Below are 23,772 nucleotides of genomic sequence, written 5' to 3'. Positions count from 1 at the left end.
GTACCAACAAAGCCTGGTTGGATTGGTTTGGTTTTGTCAACTCAAACTAATTCTGTAACCCTGAGTGTGTTCAACTTCCATCATGGTACAGGCCCCAGGTGTAAATGCCCGATGGGGATTATCCGCCGAGATGGATTTAAAATGACTAAAATGACTACATTTTCAAGTCAATCTGTGTTCATTTTGACCACGAAACATGCGCTGTCACTTAATTCAGCGTTTGCAGCACAGCAGAAATAGACTCGTGTGGAAACGATCTCTGCACTGCTGTATACGCAACATGGGCATGGAAAAAAATACACAGCGCATATGGAGTATGTGGACTCAAAATGTTTAGACTGGACCGCATGTATTTTTAAAGGGAACTGTGAACATTGTTCGCCTCAGAGCTAGAAAATGTGCGAAACTAGTGAAAGGTCAAAAGGGTATTTTGAATATATTTTTTTCTGTAAGTTTATGCTAATAAAGGACGAGGATACGTCCAAAGTTTGACCTTAGCTATTAGAATGACAGCCCATAGTCATAGGGCGGGTGAATTTCGGCTGAAGACTTTTACGTGTTTATGTTATTTTTGCCTTTGGACTTACTGTATGTTGTATCAGTTTGGTTATTTAAGAAATTCATAATAAATAATAATAAAGCAAGATACCCTATTGAAATATGTGTGATGTGTGGTTTATTTAAACTGCAATTTAAAGTATAAATTAAAATGATTGTGACCGATGTGAAGGGGGAGTGCGTCACGTTTAGTCGATAAAACTCTTCTGCATAGGATACACCCGTGTATCCTCCTCATGACTCCTCTGGAAGCCTCCTCGATCTTCGACTCCTCGCGGTGCAATTAGAGAATTGCAGTAATGGAGATAGCGTGGGTGCGGCCGCCCCAGGGCCCCGTGCCAATTAGGGGCCCCTCAAACGCCGCCGATCTTGTGTCACTGGACAGGAACGGGGCCCTCGCCAGGTGACACATTGCACGGGGCCCTGGCAAAGTAACATATTGCAGATTATTAGCTGAAAAAAGCTAATTACTGCATTAGCTAATGTTCAGATAATCCTTGTTATGAAACGTAACAGTCAGGCATGAGGTGCGAATGTATAATGTAGAGAATAGTTACGAATAGTTACGAAAATAGAGAGAAAATATAAATCTGGTGCATTAAAAAGAAAAGAACGAGAAGAACTAGATAGTAGGAAAAGTGTGGTAGCATCGTGTGCTCCTCTCACATCGTACTTATCATCATCATCATCATCCACAACTCAACACTCTTAGATTTATTTGTTCTGGAGGATCGTTAAGCAGACAACAAAATGGTAAGAAAAAAAATAATCTTTAAACATCTATATTTTAGTTATGAATAAGTCACTCAGTCAGAATGTTATAAATCAGTTGTTTTTCTCAAAGTTTTCATCCCAGTTAAGTTTTCATGTAGCACTGTACCTACCTATGGAGTTGTAAACAAACTTTGTGTTCAATATATATAATAGTGCCATGTCAATCAAATAATGTGGCACTGATTGAGCGCACTTGGCCTGTTCATGAAACATTTTTACTTGACTGGCAAACTGTTTTCTTTGTTCGTCAATACAAACTTGTCAAAAAATGAAAAAAACTTTTCTTTGTGTTTTATTTAGCATATAAGCTTACTTGGCTCAACAAGTGACCCATTATTACATATGCATTCATCAGATATTTTACTTTTTTTTACGGTTTTAATTTTAAAATGACTTGGTAGCAGAGGGCCCCGTGATGTCCTTCAAGATGGCTGAGCTCCATCGGTTTCCGGGTCATAGGATGGAGGACGGAGGAGCGAGGAGACGAAGGCTGCGTCCCAGTCCACTTTTAGACACGCTCTTGCGAACTTCCCTAAGCACTTCCCCTCGGGGGAATCCCTGCCGCCATTTTGAAGTGCGTTCCACTTCGTGAAGTGGACGAGGGAAGTTTATATGGACAGACCCTCGTTCCCTCGATTTTGACCGAGGGAGCAAGTCTACTTCAAATGTACACTTCAGGCACCTATATGTCCCACAATGCAGTACGATTGTGACGTCACCACATATCTCGTCTAATCACCACCACAGCAAACAAATCTATGATATATTCATTCTAATTTTTTTTATTTAAAACAACCCAAACACACCTATAAACATTTGGATGCTGCATTAAATTCTTAAAAGGTAAAAAATAAATAAATAATAAATCAACTCCACAGCTGATTCCAAGTGATCAAGGGCTTAGGACGTTCAGTTCAGTCCGCCACAGTTTCCGCCAGTAGTGGGCACTCGTGCAACGTAAGCAATGACCAGGGGGGCAGGGTTTCATATTATTTTAAAGTTTCCCCGGGCGCCGCCATTGATTAGCAGACCATCACCTGCTGTTAGCATCCCATTGACTCCCATTCATTTTGGCATCACTTTGACAGCGAATAACTTTACATCTGAGGCGTTTAAAGACTCCATTTGTCCATTATTTATTTCTAAAGAAACACGAAAATGTATAAAAGGCTCCGTTACCTTGTAGCTTATGTTATGGCCCCATAGATGCAGTTTTTGTAAAAATAGGCTAACGATTGTGTCATAACCACACGACTCTCTGTCGCACAGTAGAGAGATTACCGTATGGACAGAAGGAGAAGCTCGAGGGCGATCGGGGGGACGTGGAGGCAAAATGACAAAATAATTAATCAGAATGCTTAGCAAAAGATTCTCCTGCTCCAGCTCATGGACAGCTCCTACTCACGCTCTCCGTCTCTGTGAGATTCGGAAGGGAATGATTCAGATTTCTCTCGGCACAGCTACTAGAAGACAGACGGGTTGCTCACGTCACATCTACATCATCAAGCTCAGTGTGAGTCTGCGCAGTCGCTCAGCCATCAGGAAGTGAGAGCTTCTAACTGACTTCACTTTTCTCCGTTGAATCCAATGGGGTCGCTGTGTCCAGTTTATATACTGTCTATGGCAATGACGTACATCCGAGTGAACGAGACAGAGGGAAGTTAGCGAGTGAAGGGCAGGACAATTCTGGACTGGAACGCAGCAGAGGAGGGATATTGAGAAGCACCCAAAGTTTCTTCGCACTGCAGATGTCACGTGGTTTTGTGTCGTGTTCATAGGCTTGTCTTGAACCGGCGCTGCACAGACCGATCGGCTTATGATATCAAGGTCCGCGAGTGCGATTCAAAAGCATTCAAAGCATCTGCTCTCTAATCACTCTCGCCGTACTTTGATGTCATAAACCGATCGGTCTGTGCAGCGCCGGGCTCCTGTCCAGAATTATCATGCCCTTCACTCGCTAACTTCCCTCTGTCTCGTTCACTCGGATAACGTCTCCTTCAATTGAAATTTGAAATGATTTTTTCGCTGAACACATCATCTCTTGCTTATTGTAAACATGTTTCTTTTACTTTGTGTATGAAGTGCTGGGACTGAGAAAGGTTCAAATCTTCTGTCTTGTTACTCTTATTTTATTTAAAAATGTCTCTTCTATGAAAGAAGGAAATCCCTAGAAATCTTATGGAAATAAAGATCATAAAACTGGCCAGGTAATTTCCTGAGTCATGACAGATACACACAGTAGCCTATTGTTCAGTCAAAAAAGTACAATAAGCTACAATAAAAAGTAAAACAAAGTTTAGAATAGGTTTATTCAGTTGTACAGATTTGTTACAGTAAAGTTATTTTCATTCCAAAACATTTTATTAAGTAGCTATTCTGTATATAAAGCAAAAACACATGATTACGTCAGTGATTACTGTAAAACACAGATTCAGATTAGATTCATTCACTGTATTCATGAAATCCAAATGTGTACTATATAAATACTGCCGTGATGAATCCGATTTTCAACCAGATGGAACTGAATTAAATAATTTTAATGTTCTGAATCTGATTTCTGACCTGTGATGCCTGAATCATAATCATAATCATACACTGTTGGTTCATTGGCCAGAGGAGAATTGAGAGACTGGTTTCTCACGAGGTTTATTTCTCCATTCTGTCACTGACGGAGATTCGGTTCCTGTCGCCTTTGGCTTTTGTCTTGTTTAGTTGGAGACATTTAATTTAATATTCAACAATATTATTGATCTCCTGCATTAACAGCATTATATGAGAACTGAACTGAGCTGGACGATGACATCACAGTTTACTCCAGAGCGGATATATATATATATATTTACTTAATAAGTAATTAAATAAACCATCACTGAACTTACTTCAGCTGGACTATGACACTATTTTCTTCTAGATCTGCTGTACAGCAGAAACAAACTTTGTTGCATTATTTTCCTATTATCACTGAAAAGCAAGAAAGAGGAAATCCTCCCCTGTCTGGGCTCAACAAAAGCATCAGTGTCCTCATTTACACCAGCTGGCACTGGCATGTTTATGTTCCCCTGCATCCTCTGTGGCTGGAGAGGCTTTGTCCAAGAAGAGGAATCGTCTAAACCGCAATACACTTGAAAGAATTACCCAGTCGCATTAGTACAACACTGCACTAAAACTAGTAACAGTTTTAGTACAACACTGCACTAAAACTAGTAACAGTTCATTGCACAATAACCCCCAGAAACAATTCTTAACTTTTTCCACCCCCGACTATTCTGTTGCAGTTTACTTTATTACACTCCCTCTAACATAAGCACTGCACTCAACAGTGTTACTGTTGTTGTTCATACTGTCACTATCCAAACAATTTATGAATAATTAATTAACTGTGTGTGTGACAGTTGTCTCTGCACAAGTAAATTCAGACAGAGAAAGATACATATTTTATTTTATACCCAGGCAATGGACAAATGTCTGCTCAGGTCATTGGTTCAAAATAATTAATTTGTCTGCTATTTCTTGGCACAGTAGCTAGGTGTCACTAGTGAGCATGCTGAATGAAGCTTCGAGTAATGAACCTTTGTCTGAAGCAATGGGCTGCGAGGTCTCAGTGGTTCAGGAAGCCTCATTTTGCCATCACTAAGTGACTAACAGCACTCTGAGAAATCACAGTCTAACACAGTTGTTCCCAAACCTGTCCTGGAGTACCCCCAACACTGCACGTTTTCTTTGTCTCCCTAATCAAACACACCTGATTAAACTCATCAGCTCATTAACCCATGTGATAATGAGCTGATGAGTTGAATCAGGTGTGTTTGATTAGGGAGCATAGGCGCCGATACCATGGGTGCTCCGGGGCTCGAGCATCCACGGAAAATACCGAGCACCCACGTGTGCCAGACTGCCAGTAGGCTAACGCTCTGGCTATATTCATTTAAAATTAATCATTGCAGTTGGTGATATGTGAAGCGCCTGTCACACTGTGATTGGTTATGTCGCTGTCAGTCGAGTAGTATCGCCCATAGATATCTATGGTATCGCCTGCTCCATATCCTACCCACCAATCATAGCGTTTCTCGGATGAAAACGCCTCTTTAGTGACCCTGCTCTGTACGCGAGCTTCTGTTCCTTCTGAAGAATTAACCGCAATGGTGAGTCAACAAATGTAATTTTTACTGTGTGGACTTGTGTGACAGAGTCCTGCGCAGGTTCGGGTAGCCTACCTGCAAATTTTGCTCAAACGGGTGCGGTGCGGGTCGGGTCGGGTCGGGTCGGACACGGGGGAAACACGGGTCTAAACACAGGTTTAAAATAATCACGTGCAAACGTAAAAATATATGCACATTTTTAGGAACACATCTACAAAAATATGCCCGTATTTCAAAATCCACATCAGTTTATTTGTGCCCACGCCCTCCCAGGAGACTCTAGTCTATACCTAGCCTAGAAATCTAGACGCACCCTAGCGGCAGCAAAATGTATTTTGCAGCCAGGGTAGTCTAGCAACTCTCCATTGACTTTCGAGCTGCAAAAACCTAAATTGGGTCAGGCCAATCACGTTGTGTATAGAGTAGGCGGGGCGGGCTTAACATAATGACGACAGAGTTGCGACGGTTCCCTGCTACTTGAAAACAAAGAATGGCGGCTGCTGGAGAACTGTCTTTCGAATCGGCTTTGGCCGCGACTCTGGAGGACTTGGAGTTAGGTTTTTCTTTGAGAAAAGAGCATAGAACGGCACTTAAGTCAAAAAAAGGAAGCAACATAGACGCACTGCGCAAAAACACTACGTGAAAAGACTCGAGGCCAAGAGAGAAGTAAATGTAAAGTGGAATAAAGTTGTTATTTTTGTTTGTTTTTTTGCGCACAAAAAGTATTCTCGTCGCTTTATAAACTTAAGATTGAGCCACTGGAGTCACTTGGACTATATTAACGATCTCTTTAATACATTTTCTGGGCCAGCAAGTTATAATGTCCATAAGCCTATGGAGGAGTGATCCAGCACTCAGATTTAATCAAAAATATCTTAATTTGTGTTCCGAAGATGAACGAAGGTCTTACGGGGTTGGAACAACATGAGGGTGAGTAATTACTGACAGAATCTTCATTTTTGGGTGAACTAACCCTTTCATTCTCACCTGAAAAACTCTTAAAACTACATTTCGTGACACAATTACAGCAGTATTTTTAAATTACGCGGGGTTTCTCCTCTGCTATTGACGCTTGCTGGTTGGTGTGAGATGCATTCTGGGATACCTGGCTGTCTCAAGTCCGCACAAGTCACCTCTCGATGCATCCTCGGTAAAAGCGGCGGATCAAGAACACATCTGGGGATTTGAACTGGACTTGGCTAGATGTGAACTTTGAATTGGAACAGTACTTGGGCAGCGACTGATGACGTTTCACAAGTCCACAAGAACACAAGTACTGACAAGAATGCATATTGAGAAACGGTGAAAGAGTCAGAGAGCTGAAGGAATTCTGGGACATTTATGGTCTGGATCTCTTCTTTGGTCCAATCACCAACAGCCTCTTGTTACAAGCAGGACCAATCATACAGGAGGAAAAGGAGACAGCAGAAACAACAACAGAAACAACACAGCTCAATATCTGCCGTAACTTAAACTAAAAGCAGAAACAAAATTCAAAAAGATGAAGAACTGTTTTGAAAGGGAAACAAGTTCACGTTCACAAGATTGCGTGACATGATGGCTCAAAATGGAAACATTTTTAGGTGCGTCAACGGAAAAGAGATTAAGGCTGGTAACACCAGATAAGATAAAGAAACACAGAACAGATCTGTGTGTGATTGACCAGAAACACAGAACAGTGCTTTCGGGGAATGTGAAAAATAGCAATAAAAATAATCACAGTTATTGGAGAATACTGAAAATTGTGTGTAAGTGAGTGAGTGAAGAGGTTTGCTTGTGTCATGTAAACATTTTACTGCGATGAAGTCCTGGTTATAACTTTATAATGAAAATGTTCCCTATTTCAGCTGTGGCTTCACTAAGTTCAAGAATTACAGGAAATACTGGAGACTCCACAACTGTATAAAACTGTGAATATTGTGGCTCTGTGACAAATTGCTGGTCATATTCCTCATTTGTAAGTGGATGAAAGCATCTGCTAAATTATTGTAAATGTAAATCTTTTAGATTTATATTTTATGTGCTATATGTTTTATATAGTGTTTCATTGTTTTACTGTTATTAATATCCATGTTTACTATTTACTCAGTTGTTAAAGTTAGTTTTGTGTATTATGTCTAGCTCAAGTAATAACTGATCTACAGGAAATATTGATCTAGTTCTTCTGGGGCCGGTTTCACAAAGCTATTTTAGACCGGTCTATAGTGTTAGACAAGTCTAAAATTTTCTCATAGACTAGTCTAATGCAAGTTAGACTGTTTCACAAAAATAAAGACTGACTTAATTTAGACCAAAAAAAATAGACACCTTACCCCCAGGCTAACTTAGGTCTAAGACTCTGTTACCTTGGCAACCAGCAGTAACAATCAGTTACAAACTGCCAAAAGAAAAGGGAAAATGGCTCATAATTTAAACATTTCTTCCAGTTATTACATTCCGTTACATAGTCAACGCGAGCAACGATCGACGCGCTCCCTTTCATAGTCTGAGCAGTGGACGCAAGCGTCACGGGCGATGCGTGAAATGCAATACACCGCTCACGCAACTGGGGGTAGCTGCTAGTAGAGTCATAGCTCTGAACGCCCGTCTATTTCGCTTCAAACGCTCGCTTTATTATAATACGCGCGTCCTATTCGCCTTGGACGCGCGAATGGATTCAAAATGTTCAAGCGTCGAACTAGACGCGAATTTGACGCTCTATTCGCGTTTGGTGTGAATGCTGCATAATAACAGGCTGCGATGTCAAGATTGCAATGCTGAAGTGTGTGTGTGTGTGTGTCAGAGAGAGAGAGGCACGGGCGCGATCGAACAATGGAAACATAAAAACATACGCCGTCATTTATACTCCTCCAACAAACACATATTTTCCGCTGCGGTAAACAGCACTGAGCGGTTGAATGCGCTTACTCGATCTGCCATGTTTTTTGTTTTGAAAAGTGTCTTATTTTACCCAGAATGCATTGCAGTGTAGTCCTACTTAAGATAGTCAGAGTCTTAAGTGCTTTGTGCAACGGTCTGATTTAGATGTCTATCTGAAGTCTGACTATCTATATCTAAGCCATAGTCAAAGTCTATCTTTGTGAAACCGGCCCCTGTTTTAAGACACAATCAGATGCCAGATCAACAGAGGATGTCGAGTCATTTGCTCACAGTCAGTAATGTGACAAAAACTGTCGTCATTTTATTCCATCTGATTTAAAGCTGCTTCATAGATCATTTCAAGGACGTTGCATTCAGTTATCAATTCACAAATAAAAAAATATTTTGCATTTTTAATCTAATTTTGTTTATAGACTTCTGCATTCTGATCAAACAACCAGAGTCAGAAGGTGTTATATAAGTTGTAAAGATAATATTTAGATCAAGTTCGAAGACAGAAAGAGTTCTGAAATATTGTGTTTAGATCAAGAATGTCAAACCATATAGTGTTTAATTACTGTTTTTATTATTTAAGAATGATTTTTTCACTAACGTATCTTCTGATCAGGATTACAAATCTGCCTGTTTGTTATTGAAATTGAACTTTTGAAAGTGAAATTGTATTTTATTTCGAGCAATGTAGTGACATAACAAAGGCAATAAAGAAGCATTTGATTCGATCTATACAACAATAATTTGTTCGTTACATTTATATAGCGCTTTATCTGAGACCTCAAAGCGCTTTACATAGAAGGGGGAATCTCCTCAACCACCACCAATGTGCAGCTCCACTTGGATGATGCGACGGCAGCCATATTGCGCCAGAACGCCCACCACACACCAGCTTACTGGTGGAGAGGAGACAGTGATGAAGCCAATCAGTATGGGGATGATTAGGAGGCCATGATGGACAGAGGCCAAGGGGCAAATTTGGCCAGGATGCCGGGGTTACACCCCTACTCTTTTTCGAAGGACATCCTGGGATTTTTAATGACCACAGAGAGTCAGCCTCGGTTTAACGTCTCATCCGAAGGACGGGGTAAATTCAAGGTAAATTCACCTCACTTTAACAACATAAATCAATCAATTGCTTGAAACGGAGTGGGAAGAAGTCAGACTTATTTTGATGAAGAGAGACTGCAGATAAACACACATCTGCTCATATTCATCGTTCAAAGAAGATCAAGAATTGTTTTAAATGGCACTCATAATAGTACCATCAAAATCATTTTAATAAAAGTTATAAAATATGTTCTCACTTTTGGACAAAAAATGTCTCTCTGTGTGAAACTGTGTTTTTCAGATTATCTCTTTGAATCACATGATGCTTTACAGACAAACAGTCTTTCAGTTTCTGTAGAACAATAGCCATGCAGGAAACTGGAAACAAAACAGGAAACTGGAAACATTTAAACAGGAAACAGGAAACTGTGTGTGACAGGACACACAGGAAAAGTGTGTGGCCAAATAAATGGTATGTCAACAGTTCCTTGACCTCTCTGAACTATAAACCAGTGATTATGGAGACACAGATTTGCTCTCATATTCTTCATATTTCTCTTTAGGTTTCTGTGGTGAACGCTTCTCCAGAGCGTAAAGTGTGTGTGTGTGTGTGTGTGTGTGTGTGTGTCAGTCAATGGCTCAGTATATTTCAGTTCCTCAAATAGCATCGTTCCAACATGCCTGAACACACACTTGGCTGGTTCTCAGACCAGCAGCCCATGGAGAACAGATGGCGCAAATGCATTCGCTATTTAATGCATACTTCATACTCTATAATTTAGTATTTATTAAAGTGCTCTTCTCCCAGTTGAACTAATATTTTTATACATTTTCAAACTGTTTAAATTAATATTCTATGTTGCTGTGAAATAATTTGATTGACTTATTCCCAGTAACTTAATCAATTACTTAAAACTTTTCACAAACTGATACCCAGTCAGAAAGCAAGCTGATGGTAGAAGCATAACAACCTCAGTCAATGTTCATCCAAACATTTCTCTTTTTTCTGTGAAATGTAATTCGATGTAAATGCAATTCTAATGTAAGTTTTGACATTTGTACATAATTGGATGATTTGTTAACTGTAACAGTATACTTATTCTGATCTGTTGATCTGTAAATGCATGCATCGGATGCTGTTTTCCATTTTTCTATCCATGCAGATGTGAAAATGTGTGTATGATCTGATTTTGAGCACAGATAAAATGATTTTGAGGCAATTGTTTGACTTTGCCAGAAGAGTCAGAGGTTCTCTGAATGTAGTTTGAAGATTTGGTTTTGTGTTTACGGTTTTGAGAAAGTGGGTGATGGTTTTGAGATGCTTCATCAATTCAGAAAACTGTAAAATAATAAATATACAATACATCATAGTGCCCTAACTTTATTTCATACAATTGATATTCTAAACCATATTGACCAAAATCTACTGTGTGTGCGCGTGAGAACATCATTTACAGAAATAATTAGATTATTTATTGTCAATGTACAAACATCCAAAAATCACAATAAAAAAACACAATTTAATTTTTTTTTATAATAATACAGAACAGAAATGAAAGGGAAAAAATGTGTAGTTCTCTTACGAGAGGTTCTCTCGTACTGCGTAATATCTTACGCTATGGGGAAATGTCTTTTCTGCGAGATACTGAAGCCAGAAATTATCCTTAATTCTGGAATAATGTAAAATATCGTGGATATCGACCAAGAAGCTGCATCTATGGGGGATGATACCTGCTCTCCCTCTGTTCAAGAGAGGGAGGTCAGGAGCGGACGGTCCCGGGGCTAGTTTTCTTTACGTTACAAGAAAGCTACCCCGCCCCTGTACCCCATTCACGCGTCACTCACCGGTGAAAGGAGAAAAGAGAGTGTTTTAGTCCCGCCGAGGCCGGACTAACCTCCATTTCTCACACATTTCTCAGTCCCCTCTGAAGTCCAGGCCACTGGAAATAACAATATTGCAGCGAACGAGCCTGTTATAATACATGCACGCACGCATTCGTTCGTTCGTTCGTTTATTTATTTATATAGCACCTTACAGACTACCACCGTAGTTCCAAAGTGCTGTACATTGCGATAAAACCAACAGGACAGGAAAACAAGACATACAACATCCATGTACAAAAGTGCTAAAAAGCCAAAGATTACAGATAAGGTTTTAAACGGTCCTTAAAACATTAAGATTCAAGGAGGATCTAACATCCAGTGGTAGATTATTCCACAATCTAGGACCAGCAACAGCGAAAGCACGATCACCTTTCATTTTAAGACGCACACGGGGAATCGTTAAGAGAAACTTGTTTGCTGATCTTAGTCTTACACCTGCGCTATAGGGCTTGATGAGCTCAGCCAAGTATTCTGGCACCATTCCATGTAGTGATTTAAAAACATATATCAGGATCTTATACTGTATCCTAAATTGTATTGGTAGCCAACCTAACACAGATAGAAGAGGAGTAACATGGTCTGTTTTCCCAGCATTCATCAACAGCCTTGCAGCAGCATTTTGTACTAGCTGCAAGCGGGCAATGTGCGTTTGACAGGTACCAACATAAAGTGCACTACAATAATCTAGACGTGAAAAAATATACGAAAAAATACACGCCTGCAAACAAACGCCGAAGCAAAATATGATGACGCTTGTAATGTATTGTGTTGCCACTAGAGCGTGCTGTTACGTTGTCTGCGCCAGTGCTTTTTGTATACATATCAGCATTAGCTGCTCTTCCGTTCTGTTCAGTAAAATCAGCTATCGTGCAGTTTCACTCGCTGTCTTTATTGTCTCCAGTATCTTACATGGTGTCAGAAGTGTAACATGGCTTCCGCACAATTTGAGCACCCAAAGATTGACTGGGAGGCTGCAGATTTATACCAGGAATTCGACCGTTTTCGGAGCCATGTCACGTTTGTTTTTGATGGACCACTATCCGAACTAACTGCAAAGCAGCAAGCCGGCTGGCTGGGTACGTGGATAGGCGGTCAAGGCAGAGAAATTTACAAAACGCTCAACTGGGCTGAAGGTGAGAAAGAGGATCCCAAAAAGGTGTTAGACAAATTTGAGAAATATATCAGACCAAGGAAGAATAAGAGGATAGCTCGCCATCGTTTTAAACAGAGGAAACAAGACGTAAGTGAGAGTTTCGACCATTTCGTTAAAGATTTACGCCTACTGTTAATGGATTGCGCATATGCAGACCCTGACGACATGTTGATTGACGCAATTATCGCGGGTGTGTGTGAAAAACGAGTGCAAGAGAGACTATTAGACAAAGGAGAGGAATTGACACTAGCCAAGGCTATTGAAATCCCTCAGCAATATGAGATGTCTCAGAAACAATTGAAAATAGTCAGAGATGATGTCACATGCTCTCAAGTGTCCACTGTTGCAGAACGTGTTCAACCTAAACCTTCTGGCCAAAGCAGAAAAACACGCTATCCAGATCGCAAGTTCACTCAGTCAAAACCATCAGCTCTCTGTGCTAGCTGCGGTAAACATCCCGATCACAAATGGAACGAGGGCAAATGCCCAGCCAAGGGCTCAACGTGCTCTTACTGCCACAAGCCCAACCACTGGATGGCAGTGTGCCGTAAACGTGCTGTTCACACACTGAATGTTGAAGCGCTGGAGGAGTCTGATGATGAAATACTGAACATTAGCCTAACAGACGTTGTCCATCCAGCAGCTGCATTAACTGTGGACAAATGGTCCGTGCATTTGATGATACTTTCACAGAGAGTCCAGTTCAAGATAGATACTGGTGCCAAGTGTAACACTTTGACTCTTGACAGCTACCAGCAACTTGTGCACACGGGTGAATTAAAGCGTTCTAACAAGCTGTTGCGCTCCTACTCTAATCATAAGCTCAAACCAGTCGCTGCTGTAGATTTATCAGTGCACTATAAACAGTGTGTCACTGATGCAGAGTTTGAAATTGTGGATATTGCACAGGAAAGTGTGCTCAGTGGGGCCACGGCTGAAGCTTTGGGTTTGATAGCAAGGCTGAACTCTGTACAAAATGTTGCTGAAGCTGAGGCGGACTCGCCATTGGAGGGCATTCTCGAACAAGACATTGTTCCTCAAGGCCTTCGTGACTTTCCTGAGCTAATACGGACCACAGGGACTCTGCCAGGGAAGTACACAATCAAAATGGAGCCCAATGCTAAAGGTGTTGTCCACCCTGTGCGCAGACAGCCAGCTGCACTCAAGGGACAGATTGTCAAAAAACTGCATGAAATGGAGGAAAATGGCTATATAAAAAAGGTCGAGCAGCCCACTGAGTGGGTCAGTTCAATGGTGGCGGTCTCTCGGGGAGACAAGTTAAGAATTTGCATAGACCCCAGCGATTTAAATAAGGTAATTAAAAGAGAACATTACCCCATGCGCACCGTTGAAGAAGTTGTGTCATCTATGCCTGGAGCACGTATATTCTCAGTCCTCGATGCCAAGTCGGGTTTCCTCCAGATCGAGTTAGATGAGGAATCATCATTCCTAACAACCTTCAACACACCCATTGGTAGGTTTAGGTGGTTGAGGCTACCGTTTGGAATTAAATGTGCTCCTGAGATCTATCAGAGGATCATGGATGGCATGCTAGAGGGCATTATGGGAGCAGTAGCCATTATGGACGACATCTTGATTGCGGCCCCTACTGTGAAGATGCACGATGAAATCCTATGCAAAGTCATCGAGAGAGCAACAAGCTACAACCTGAAGCTTAATTTCAATAAGTGTCGCATTCGCCAGAGCCAAGTCCCATATATTGGCCATTTACTCACTGCAGAAGGTCTGAAGCCTGACCCAGCCAAGGTCCAAGCAGTTAGGGGCATGCCAGAACCTGTTGACAAGGAAGGGGTTCGCCGATTTTTGGGGTTTGTGACTTATTTGTCAAAATTCATACCAAATCTCAGCGAAGAAGATGCACCGCTGCGTCAGCTCCTGAAAAGTAATGTGGAGTTTGCGTGGCAACCTGCTCAGAAAAGAGCTTTTGCAAGGCTCAAAGAACTGTGTTCACACCCCCCCGTACTGAAGTACTTTGACCCATCAGAGCCAGTTGAAATTTTCTGTGATGCAAGCAGCAGTGGATTAGGTGCTGTGCTTTTGCAGGACAATCACCCTGTTGCGTTCTCTTCCAGGTCTCTGACCGACGCCGAGACCCGCTATGCACAAATAGAAAAGGAAATGCTTTCTATCGTCCATGCATGCACAAAATTTCATCACTACATCTTTGGAAAGTCAGTCACTGTGTATAATGACCACAAACCATTGGAGGACATTTTTAAGAAATCACTGCTTGCCACCCCCATGCGCATACAGAGGATGCGCCTGCGCATCCAATGGTATGATTTGACTGTCAGGTACAGGAAAGGAAAAGATATGGAGCTGCCCGACACACTTTCCAGGGCGCAACTGTCACACAGTACTCCAGAATTGGAACATTTGGAGTGTGTATCCATGCTGAACTATGTGGCTATAAGTGAAGAGAAGTATGCTGAGCTACAGGAATGCACAAAAAAAGAGCTGAGCACTTTACAACACATCATCCAGCAAGGTTGGCCAGAGCACAGGAGAGACGCCCCAACTACTGTTCAGCCATATTGGGACTCAAAAAGCCAACTGACCGTATGTGATGGAGTGGTGTACAAAGGGCTGCGTATAGTAATACCACCCACCATGAGACCCACCATTAAAACTCATACACCAGTCTCATTTAGGGATTGTGAAAAGCAAGCAGAGAGCGCGGGAAGTGCTCTACTGGCCGGGCATGAGCGCAGAGATAGAGGAGGTGGTGAAGAATTGCAGCAAATGTGCAGAGTTCCAAAACAAACTACCAAGATTGCCTCTAAAGCCAACTGAAACCCCAGAACTGCCATTTGAGCTAGTGGCCTCAGACATCTTTGAATTTGATGGCAAACATTTCATTCTTCTCGTGGATTATTTTTCAAAATACATTGAAGTGGACGAGCTTAAAGATCAGAGAAGTCGTACTGCCATTGAAATGTTGAAATCACAGTTCAGTCGTCATGGGATTCCTACTGTCCTACGAACAGACAATGGGCCCCAGTATGTGTCAGAGGAATTCAGAGATTTTTGTGAGAGCTATGGCATATCACATCTCACATCATCACCTCACACACCTCACTCAAATGGAGAGGCCGAGCGTGCAGTACAAACGGTGAAAAGGCTTTGGAACAAAGCACCAGACAGACATTTGGCATTGTTGGACTACAGAACAACCCCCCTAGAGACAGTAGAGTTGTCCCCAGCGCAGCTGCTCATGGGCAGAAGACCCAGAAACAAACTCCCTGCAGCTCAACAACTGCTTATCCCAAAGGCCTACAACTCTTTGAAAATCAGACACCTGCTCAATAGGTCCAAAGCTTCCCAGAAGTACTACTATGACAAAGGCAGGACGATGCACACTCGCCCTGCGCTGGTGCCAGGCGAAGAAGTCAGAATGCAGCCCTACCCCGGCCATGCCAAATGGTCTCCAGCTGTTGTCATCCAGCGTTACAGCAGCACACCCAGGTCTTACATCGTCAACTCTGGTGGTGTGGAGTTCCGCCGGAACTGTCAGCACCTTCGCAAAAGCACTGCAAGAGCGAATCAGTCCCGTCACCTCATGCAAAATGAGCCTTGGGAGGAGTTGCCTGATGCTCTTCCAGAACAAGAGGAACTGATTCCTCCCCTAGTGGGGACTTCAGCATCACCTGCTAAGGAACCCCTGAATGTGGATAAACCTCAGCCCTGTCTGCCCTACATCACTAAGCATGGCAGAGTGGTTAAGCCCCCTGAAAGACTGAATTTGTAGCCCATTAGTCCATGAGTGAAATAATCCAGTAGGCCTAACTGTTTTGTTGATAGCATTCAATTGTTGGTAATTAACAAGTTGCTCCTGAATAGTTAAAGAAGTATGTCAAGTGTGGTACCTTTGTTTAATGTCATTTATTTTACAATTTAAATTGGCTTAGAAACTTTCAGTTATTTAGTCTGCTATCTATCCATGGTGTCTCCCCAACTAAGCTGAAGAAGGGGAGATGTAATGTATTGTGTTGCCACTAGAGCGTGCTGTTACGTTGTCTGCGCCAGTGCTTTTTGTATACATATCAGCATTAGCTGCTCTTCCGTTCTGTTCAGTAAAATCAGCTATCGTGCAGTTTCACTCGCTGTCTTTATTGTCTCCAGTATCTTACAACGCTCTCTCTCCCTTTGCTCGTGCCGCACAAACTGCGCCGTTCGCAAGGGATGTCAGAACGGACGGTCACTGGGCTAGTTTTCTTTACGTTACAAGAAAGCTACCTCGCCCTCGCGCCCCATTCGCTTGCGTCGCCGGCGAAAGGAGGAAAGAGAGTTTTTAGTACCGCCGAGGCCAAACACCGTTTCTAAAAAAACAAAAAGAAACGAGGCCTCAAAGTTTTCCTAGCCCGCCTAGGAAGGCGACAGTGTTCAAGTCCCGCTGCGGCCAGACTTCCACCAAAACTTCTCGCTCGTTCAGTTCCAGGAAAGGTGACTGTTCCAGTGTATTTTGCAGTAAACAAGCCGGAACCACAGCCCGCTTGCCTGCACACAAACGCCGCTTCTACGGCGACCCAGATAAATCACATAAAGGGTGTATTTCCTGGTATTCCGGCCACAGCCGATGGTGTTATGAATGTAGTAAAAATGCCCACAGCCCAGTGCTCATTCCTACACACAAGCACAGCCCGCCACGCAGGGCTCGCGCTCATAAAATTGACCCATGTCGATTGTGCATTAAATGTAGTAAATGTGCCCACGACCCAGTGCCCACAAACACTACATTCTGCATCTCACGGTTTCTGTAAAAGCAAAACCAGCACACATTCAATCTGCCCAGGCAGACGGTGTTTTCAGTGTAGTAAATGTGCCCGATGTCCCTCGCCCACATTCACTCACAGACATGACAAGCCCCACGAAGCTCGCCCCGCTCGCTCTCTCTCAGCAAGCCGCCATAAGAGAGTTGAGCGCGGACAGACTGCCCGCTGTGATATGTTACAGCACACCGAAGCTCTCCGGCCGCCACTATGTCACGGCCAGAGCCCAGATCTCATTTAACCCCTAGCTATTCATGCACATGCGTGGGCAGCGCTTCCCGGGGTATCAGAGTGGGTGCTGAACATTATAAAAAGAGGCTATTCGCTACAGTTCGCTCGAGGCCCCGCTGTTGTGTGGCGGCGCGTATCGAAAGTACGGTAGAAAAGGAAGTAGCACATCTACTTTGAACCGAAATTGCGAAACTGTTGAGCAAAGGGGCCATAGAGCTTTTATCTCAAGCTCAGAGCAAAGGGGGGCTGTACAGCAGACATTTTCTGGTACCGGAAAAAGACAGGGGTCTCAGACCCATACTAGATCTAAGACAGCTGAACAAAGCGCTTGTGAAACGCCAGTTCAGAATGCTCACAACCAGAAAAATCCTCACGCAGATTCGCAGAGGAGACTGGTTTATGTCGATAGATCTGAAGGACGCTATTTCCAAATACAAATAGTGTCACGTCACAGGTGACATTTGAGATTCGCCTTCGAGGGCCAGGCTTATCAATACACAGTCCTGCCGTTCGGCTTGTCCCTGGCACCCCGTACATTCACGATGTGCATGGACGCAGCGCTCGCACCCCTGTAACTTCAGTATCTCGCGGAAAAGAGATTTCCCAATAGCGTAAGTAAGATATTACGCAGTACTCGTTCCCTCTCTAGAGAGAACAGAGGTTTTGTTAGTAACCGAGTATGTTTTCTTATGTCTCATTAGAACTACAGAAACGCGACCCGATCTGGCAAACTTGCATAGTGTGGTTATAGCCGATATTGAGCTGCAAAGTGAATCCAGAAGTGCCTTTCACCCTGTTACAACTTGATGAACCACTGATACGATTTTGGAAACATTATTTTAAGGTAAAAAATGTTCCTTAGTGTTGCTTTAAGAGATATAATACATTCATTGTATAGTCAAGAAATGAAGAATATGTTGCTAGTTTGATGAAATGAACGGCTGCGTTCTAAAAAGAAAAAGAAAAGACATGAGATTTGTGCATCATTTCTACACAGTTTCTATTTAATCTCTTTATAGACCATCTCTTACCTCAAATCTGCCCTCATTATCAGAAACTGAGAAAGACAAACACAAATATCTGATTAAAGTCATATGAAATGAGTTTTAAATTAACTTTACACATTCACACAGAATATGAACTCTGCAATATAAAATACATATTTGATATTGAACATCATAATATACTCACAGTTGGGTTTTCCACTGTTAATGCTTTTCCGTCTCACTAGTGTCTCTTTAATCTTTGGTTGATTCGGTTGTATCATATTCTCTTTGCTTAACATTTTTCTCTTTCTTTCTTGTTTTGTCCTTCTTTTGCAGTTTGTGATGGTCTGGATATATTCCTGCCATGCATTAAATGTGTTTGTTTTTCCAAACATCTATTGAAAACAATATAGATAATCTGAGTGAAATGTTACATTTGTTAGTGATCATTCTTATACAATAGAGATTTATCTTTCAGTTTCACTATAATTCTTAATACTGTATAGACCCCTTCAATGTTTGTAAACATCGAACGCCTAGGTTGAGTGCGAACGCAGCATGGGGTCAGAAAAATGGTGCGGCTAATAGACTGGCATATTGTGTCAAAGGTATGCACTGTTGCCATCACAGGAACGGGAACAGAACCATAATAAACTTGTTTTAGCTAATGGCGATTGTCTGCCTGATTAGAGTCCTGCACGGGTTTGGTTCAAATTCACTCAAACGGGTGAAAAATATCCAACTGTGTCGGGTCGGCCACGGGGGAAACACGGGTCTAAACACGGGTTTAAAACAATCACATGCAAACGTAAAAATATATTCATATTTTTAGGAACACGTCTACAAAAATATGCCTGTATTTCAAGTTGATAAAATAATTTAAAATCCACATCAGTTTATTTGCCCACGCGCCACGCCCTCCCATGATCTTTCACTTTTAAAAATGCATCATATAACCGCGCGCGCGATCTGCTTGCAGTCGTCGAGATGGATGCTGAGGAGTTGAAGAATAGCTAGTGGAGATTTTAAAGTTGTCGACAGTCATCAAAAATCAAGTCCAGTGTGTTTTTTTATATAATAAACGGGCAGACTGGGACAATGCTACGATCAAAGATGCTCGTGTTTAGTGTTATTGACAGTTATTGTGACAACAACGGTATAGTTAAGCCCTGGTAAGTAAACAAATGTTTTCTGTAAACTGTAGACTGGTTTAATAGTTAGGTGAAGTTCGATATCTGGCATTAATTGTGACCTGTGTCATGCTACTTAGCAGATAGCAGTATCTATCTGAACCATAGACTGTAAAAAAATAGATCTGAACAGATGTCGTCTATTTTTTTTTTTAAACGGATGAGATCCTGCAGGAACCCTGAAAAACTTGACTCCACAACTGGTGTGATTTTCACAGTCCACGACGCAACAAGTAGGCATTTTTTCTTGACGAGAAATTCTCTGGTTAACACGCAATTCAATGGGATGGAATGAACTTTCTGACTCCGACATGCGCACTGCGAACTTAGAATTTTCCAGTGACGTCGACCGTGAAGGGGTCTATACAGTCACTAACATCACAGCTCAAAATTAGATAGACGTGTGCAATTACCTTGAGATGAGCTGAAAGAGAGAATCTCCACTGCTTACTGTGACTCTGGAGGTTGAGATATGTGATATTTATAGTCCACACTTCACTGTTGGCGCTGAATATGACCAACATGCTTTACATTCATAACCTTTTAAACAAACTGACATGCAGAAGCTCACGCCTCTTTTGGCACGGAGTGTGAGGTTGGACAGACTGGTGCCTGTTTGCACAATGGTTTTATAAAAAATAAAAAAATTCACAAAAATGTGTATTGTTCCCTAAGTACATACTGACATTGTCTATATTGTGAATGGCCAAATTTCATAAATTGCTTCTTATACAGTCACTATTTACACTACAATCACCTTCTGCTTCTCGTTTTTATATTGTCTCTGCAGTATTTTATTATTTGGATTCAGCTCCTGAATCTGTGCCGCTGCGCCCTCAATCCACTGCTCGTTTTTCTCTTATCAGCTCGCGCACCACCACAGCTGTTTCTATATTTCATTTAATATTCCACTAATAAGATACATTTACTTCATAGACAGCCTTCTTTTTTATCCAAATTATACTTTCTGTATAATTTTCCATGTTTCTTTGTCTGGACACAAGTGTAAACGCTGCCTGGTGTCAGTTGTTGGTATCAGAGCATTTTTACGAGTATGAGTACGAGTACATGAGCTCGGTATCGGTGCATCCCTAACTATAGTTGTTGCGTATCCTCAGGCTTTTTTAAGTGGGTATGCAGAAATCCTTGGCCTTTCCTAGTGGGTATACAGCATATACCTGCGTATCACGTAGACTACACCACTGCTAACCATCATTATTGCTCTAGAAAGTTTCCTTTTTATTGTTCATGGATGGATGTGTTTGAGATATAAAATGCAGAATAAAAACAACACTGTCTGTTGGATATCAGATGTTAAATATAGCCAAAGTTCATCGGAGTTGTAGAAACTTGATGGCGTGTCTGATTAAAACACGGGACAAATACCAGTCCTTTGCTCTCTTTTATTTTCAGTTCAAGATGATTAAGTCTTGGGTAATTCACATGAAGTTCATGGATTCACATGGAGCAGATTCACACGTTGTAAATGGACAGATGTTAACAGATGGACAGGATGGATTGGATGTACAAGATGGTTTTAAGTCATTAACGCATCTTAAGGAAAGGACTCAAAGGACATGGTCGGGTCTCCATTCCAACACCCACACCTCACCAATGCAAAAGAAACAAAGGAAGGAAGTGACCTTAACCAGGGGGTGTATGGGTAATGTAGGGTACTAGATTTAGTTGTGTAGTTTACTTGGAATTGTGGGATATGTAGTACATATATATATGGGGGGAAAAAAGAAATAAAATTAAAGAAAATGGCCAAATTCACAACACTGTCTGGAAGCCGAGTCCTGTTTATGAGTAAATGTCACGCACTCCTCTGGTTATTTCTATAGCACTTTATTTGTACAGCAACAACATTTTCCACGAACAATGAACAGATGCAGAGAACAGGCCATGACATGCTGCATATTTCATGGTAAGGAAAACACGATTCATGGAACATAAAGTCATAAATGCAAGTATCTATTTTCTTAGGAGATCGTGGAAATTTGCTTCATATGAGACATCCGCTTACTTTTCAACTAACCGAAGAAACATGACAGATTTCTGGGCCTCTGGTAAGAACTTATGCACTTCAAATTTGACAGTTTTGTTTCTAAATGTATCAAACACAATGAAATGCATTAGAAACTTGAAAGAAAAGCAGGGTTTACAAAGTTGAATTGACTTGCAATAAAAGCTACACACCCATGAGTACACAAAACCAAAACTAGGATGTTCAAACCTTTAATAAAATATTAAAATCTTTCATAAATATGAAAGCAGCTGCTGGGCTGAAGCAGCAGGACTTGACTTTCATAATGCTTTCTAAAAAATAATAGCAAAATATTTTTGGATGATTACTATGAAACACTCAGATAATGTTATGGATCTTGAGCTCATATATTTTTGTCATAATACAGACAGACAACAATATGAAATTGAATATGATTAATGTAATGAAAAAATATGCACGTTGCCACTGTCTGCACTATTTCTGTCACACAGGTTGAAGCAGAGAGGATGCAGGATCTACTTGCAGCAGCTAAACTTTATTTTCAAAGAACATAAAAGAAACCAAACACTCAGAAAATACACTCTTGACATGAAACAGAACAGCCTAACATAGCGCAACGACGACAGACACCAGACAGGACAAAACAAAGGGCTAACAGAGACTTAAAGAAACAAGACTAACAAGAAAATGAATTAACACAGCTGAACTGAAACAGACACAATCAGAAACCATAACAAAGGAGTGGCGGGAAACACAACAAATGAAATCAGGAGCCAATCAAAATACAAACTGAAGCCATAACAAACAAACTCAAATCGTGACAGGTTTGCCTATTATAGTCTCAGCCAAACAATTGTTGAAAGGTCAGAAATGTTTTGATCTGTTATGTTTTTCATGCTTAAAGACACGCCTACTGTAATTGTGCTCAGCAGTTTCATAATGGTTATACAATAGGCTACTCTCTTGATTTTCCAGTTCCTGTTATTCATGCTTTATTTCCTGTTATAAGATACACTGTAACTGAGATTTACATGCAAAAGAGTTTTGTGTGAACTGAACTAAAAATAAATGTTTTTGTAATATCTGTTGAGTAACAAATGAACTCAAACCACACTAAAACCATAATAACTCTTTGTGTTTCATAATCGTTTTGCTTTAGAAACTTCATTGAAAAACTTTTGAAACCCTAATACAAATTAAATACAAACATTATGAGAAGGATATTTTTGGACAGTATTTCATAAATCAGGGTCAATGAACAGGCGGTTTCAGCATCAATTATTTCAAAACTAAATTGAATGCAAATACTATCGACGATTAACAACCTCGTAGCTCACAGTAGGATTGTGTTTCTAAGTTATCATTAAAGTGGAGAATATTCAGTTACTGACGTCACCGTGACGTGAGCAGCAGATCCTCAGATCCTACAGAGCTTCAGGAGCTTCAGGTTGTGAGGTGGAGCTGTGGATCAAACCTGATGTCCAGCACTTCTTACAGATGCTCAGTTAGACTGAGATCTGAGGTATTCAGAGGCCAGAGCAACAGCATTGTGTGAAGTGGATCTTTCAGCATAGAGATAAACATAGAGACATCTGATAAAGCACCACACACACACACACACACACACACACACACACACACACACTGATCAGCAACATGATGAAGAGTTCAAAGTGTTTCCCCGGCCTCCTAAATTCACTAGATTCCTCATCTTCATGTCAGGTCTATATTTCTCCTCTGTCTCTGATCTGAACTGAAGCTTTTGAGTTTGCAGTGAAAATCTAGTTGCAGCATCTAGTGGTCAAACACAGTAACACACTTTCATCTTCCATGTCTCGAATTACAGTTTTTAGTTACTTTTTATACAATCGCTTGAACACATTTCTCAGTACTTTGGTCAGTCAGTCTCTGTGAGCTAAACTGAGGATCATTTATTATCGCTTTGGCACAAAATCATTTAAATTACATTCTTAATATAATGGATAAGACAAATTCGCCATGTTTTCACAGTAAAAAAAAAGCATGTTTTTTTTCTAAATATAGTACAGTAAATATCAGTATAATGCAAAAATGTTTTAAAATGTAAAAATAAATTATTATGTTTTATATATTGTGATGAGTGTTCAAAAAAAAGTAAA

At 41.2% G+C, this 23,772-nt stretch overlaps 2 protein-coding genes across 2 annotated transcripts; one reads left to right on the top strand and one right to left on the bottom strand.

Annotated features, from left to right (window-relative positions):
* Window positions 1-3,606: 3,606 nt before the first annotated feature.
* On the bottom strand, window positions 3,607-20,183 carry LOC311097432 (uncharacterized protein). The gene is made up of 4 exons (XM_084137091.1): window positions 20,040-20,183; window positions 18,642-18,831; window positions 18,482-18,507; window positions 3,607-4,438 (listed from the first exon to the last, which is right to left on the bottom strand). The coding sequence occupies exons 1-4, from the start codon at window positions 20,148-20,150 to the stop codon at window positions 4,382-4,384; spliced, it is 384 nt and encodes a 127-aa protein (XP_083993217.1). The 5' UTR covers window positions 20,151-20,183; the 3' UTR covers window positions 3,607-4,381.
* Window positions 9,190-15,253, top strand: LOC311097431 (uncharacterized protein). Its single transcript, XM_084137090.1, has 3 exons — window positions 9,190-9,440; window positions 9,694-9,864; window positions 9,956-15,253. The coding sequence occupies exon 3, from the start codon at window positions 12,205-12,207 to the stop codon at window positions 15,241-15,243; it is 3,039 nt and encodes a 1,012-aa protein (XP_083993216.1). The 5' UTR covers window positions 9,190-9,440; window positions 9,694-9,864; window positions 9,956-12,204; the 3' UTR covers window positions 15,244-15,253.
* Window positions 20,184-23,772: the final 3,589 nt, after the last annotated feature.

The sequence above is a fragment of the Abramis brama genome (assembly GCF_963993115.1).
Source record: "Abramis brama genome assembly, chromosome: 15".
Classification (NCBI taxonomy): domain Eukaryota; kingdom Metazoa; phylum Chordata; class Actinopteri; order Cypriniformes; family Leuciscidae; genus Abramis; species Abramis brama.
Note: the sequence above shows the minus strand (reverse complement) of the source record. Positions and strands in the feature narration are given on the sequence as shown.

Excerpts from the sequence above, each read along its gene's own strand:
- LOC311097431 (XM_084137090.1), top strand. The coding sequence starts at position 12,205 with ATGGCTTCCGCACAATTTGAGCACCCAAAGATTGACTGGGAGGCTGCA.
- LOC311097432 (XM_084137091.1), bottom strand. The coding sequence starts at position 20,150 with ATGTTGGTCATATTCAGCGCCAACAGTGAAGTGTGGACTATAAATATC. Across the intron at positions 18,832-20,039 it reads CTCTTTCAGCTCATCTCAAG|ATGTTTGGAAAAACAAACAC; the intron begins GTAATTGCACAC and ends TGTTTTCAATAG. Across the intron at positions 4,439-18,481 it reads ATAATGAGGGCAGATTTGAG|ACGATTCCTCTTCTTGGACA; the intron begins GTAAGAGATGGT and ends ATTGCGGTTTAG.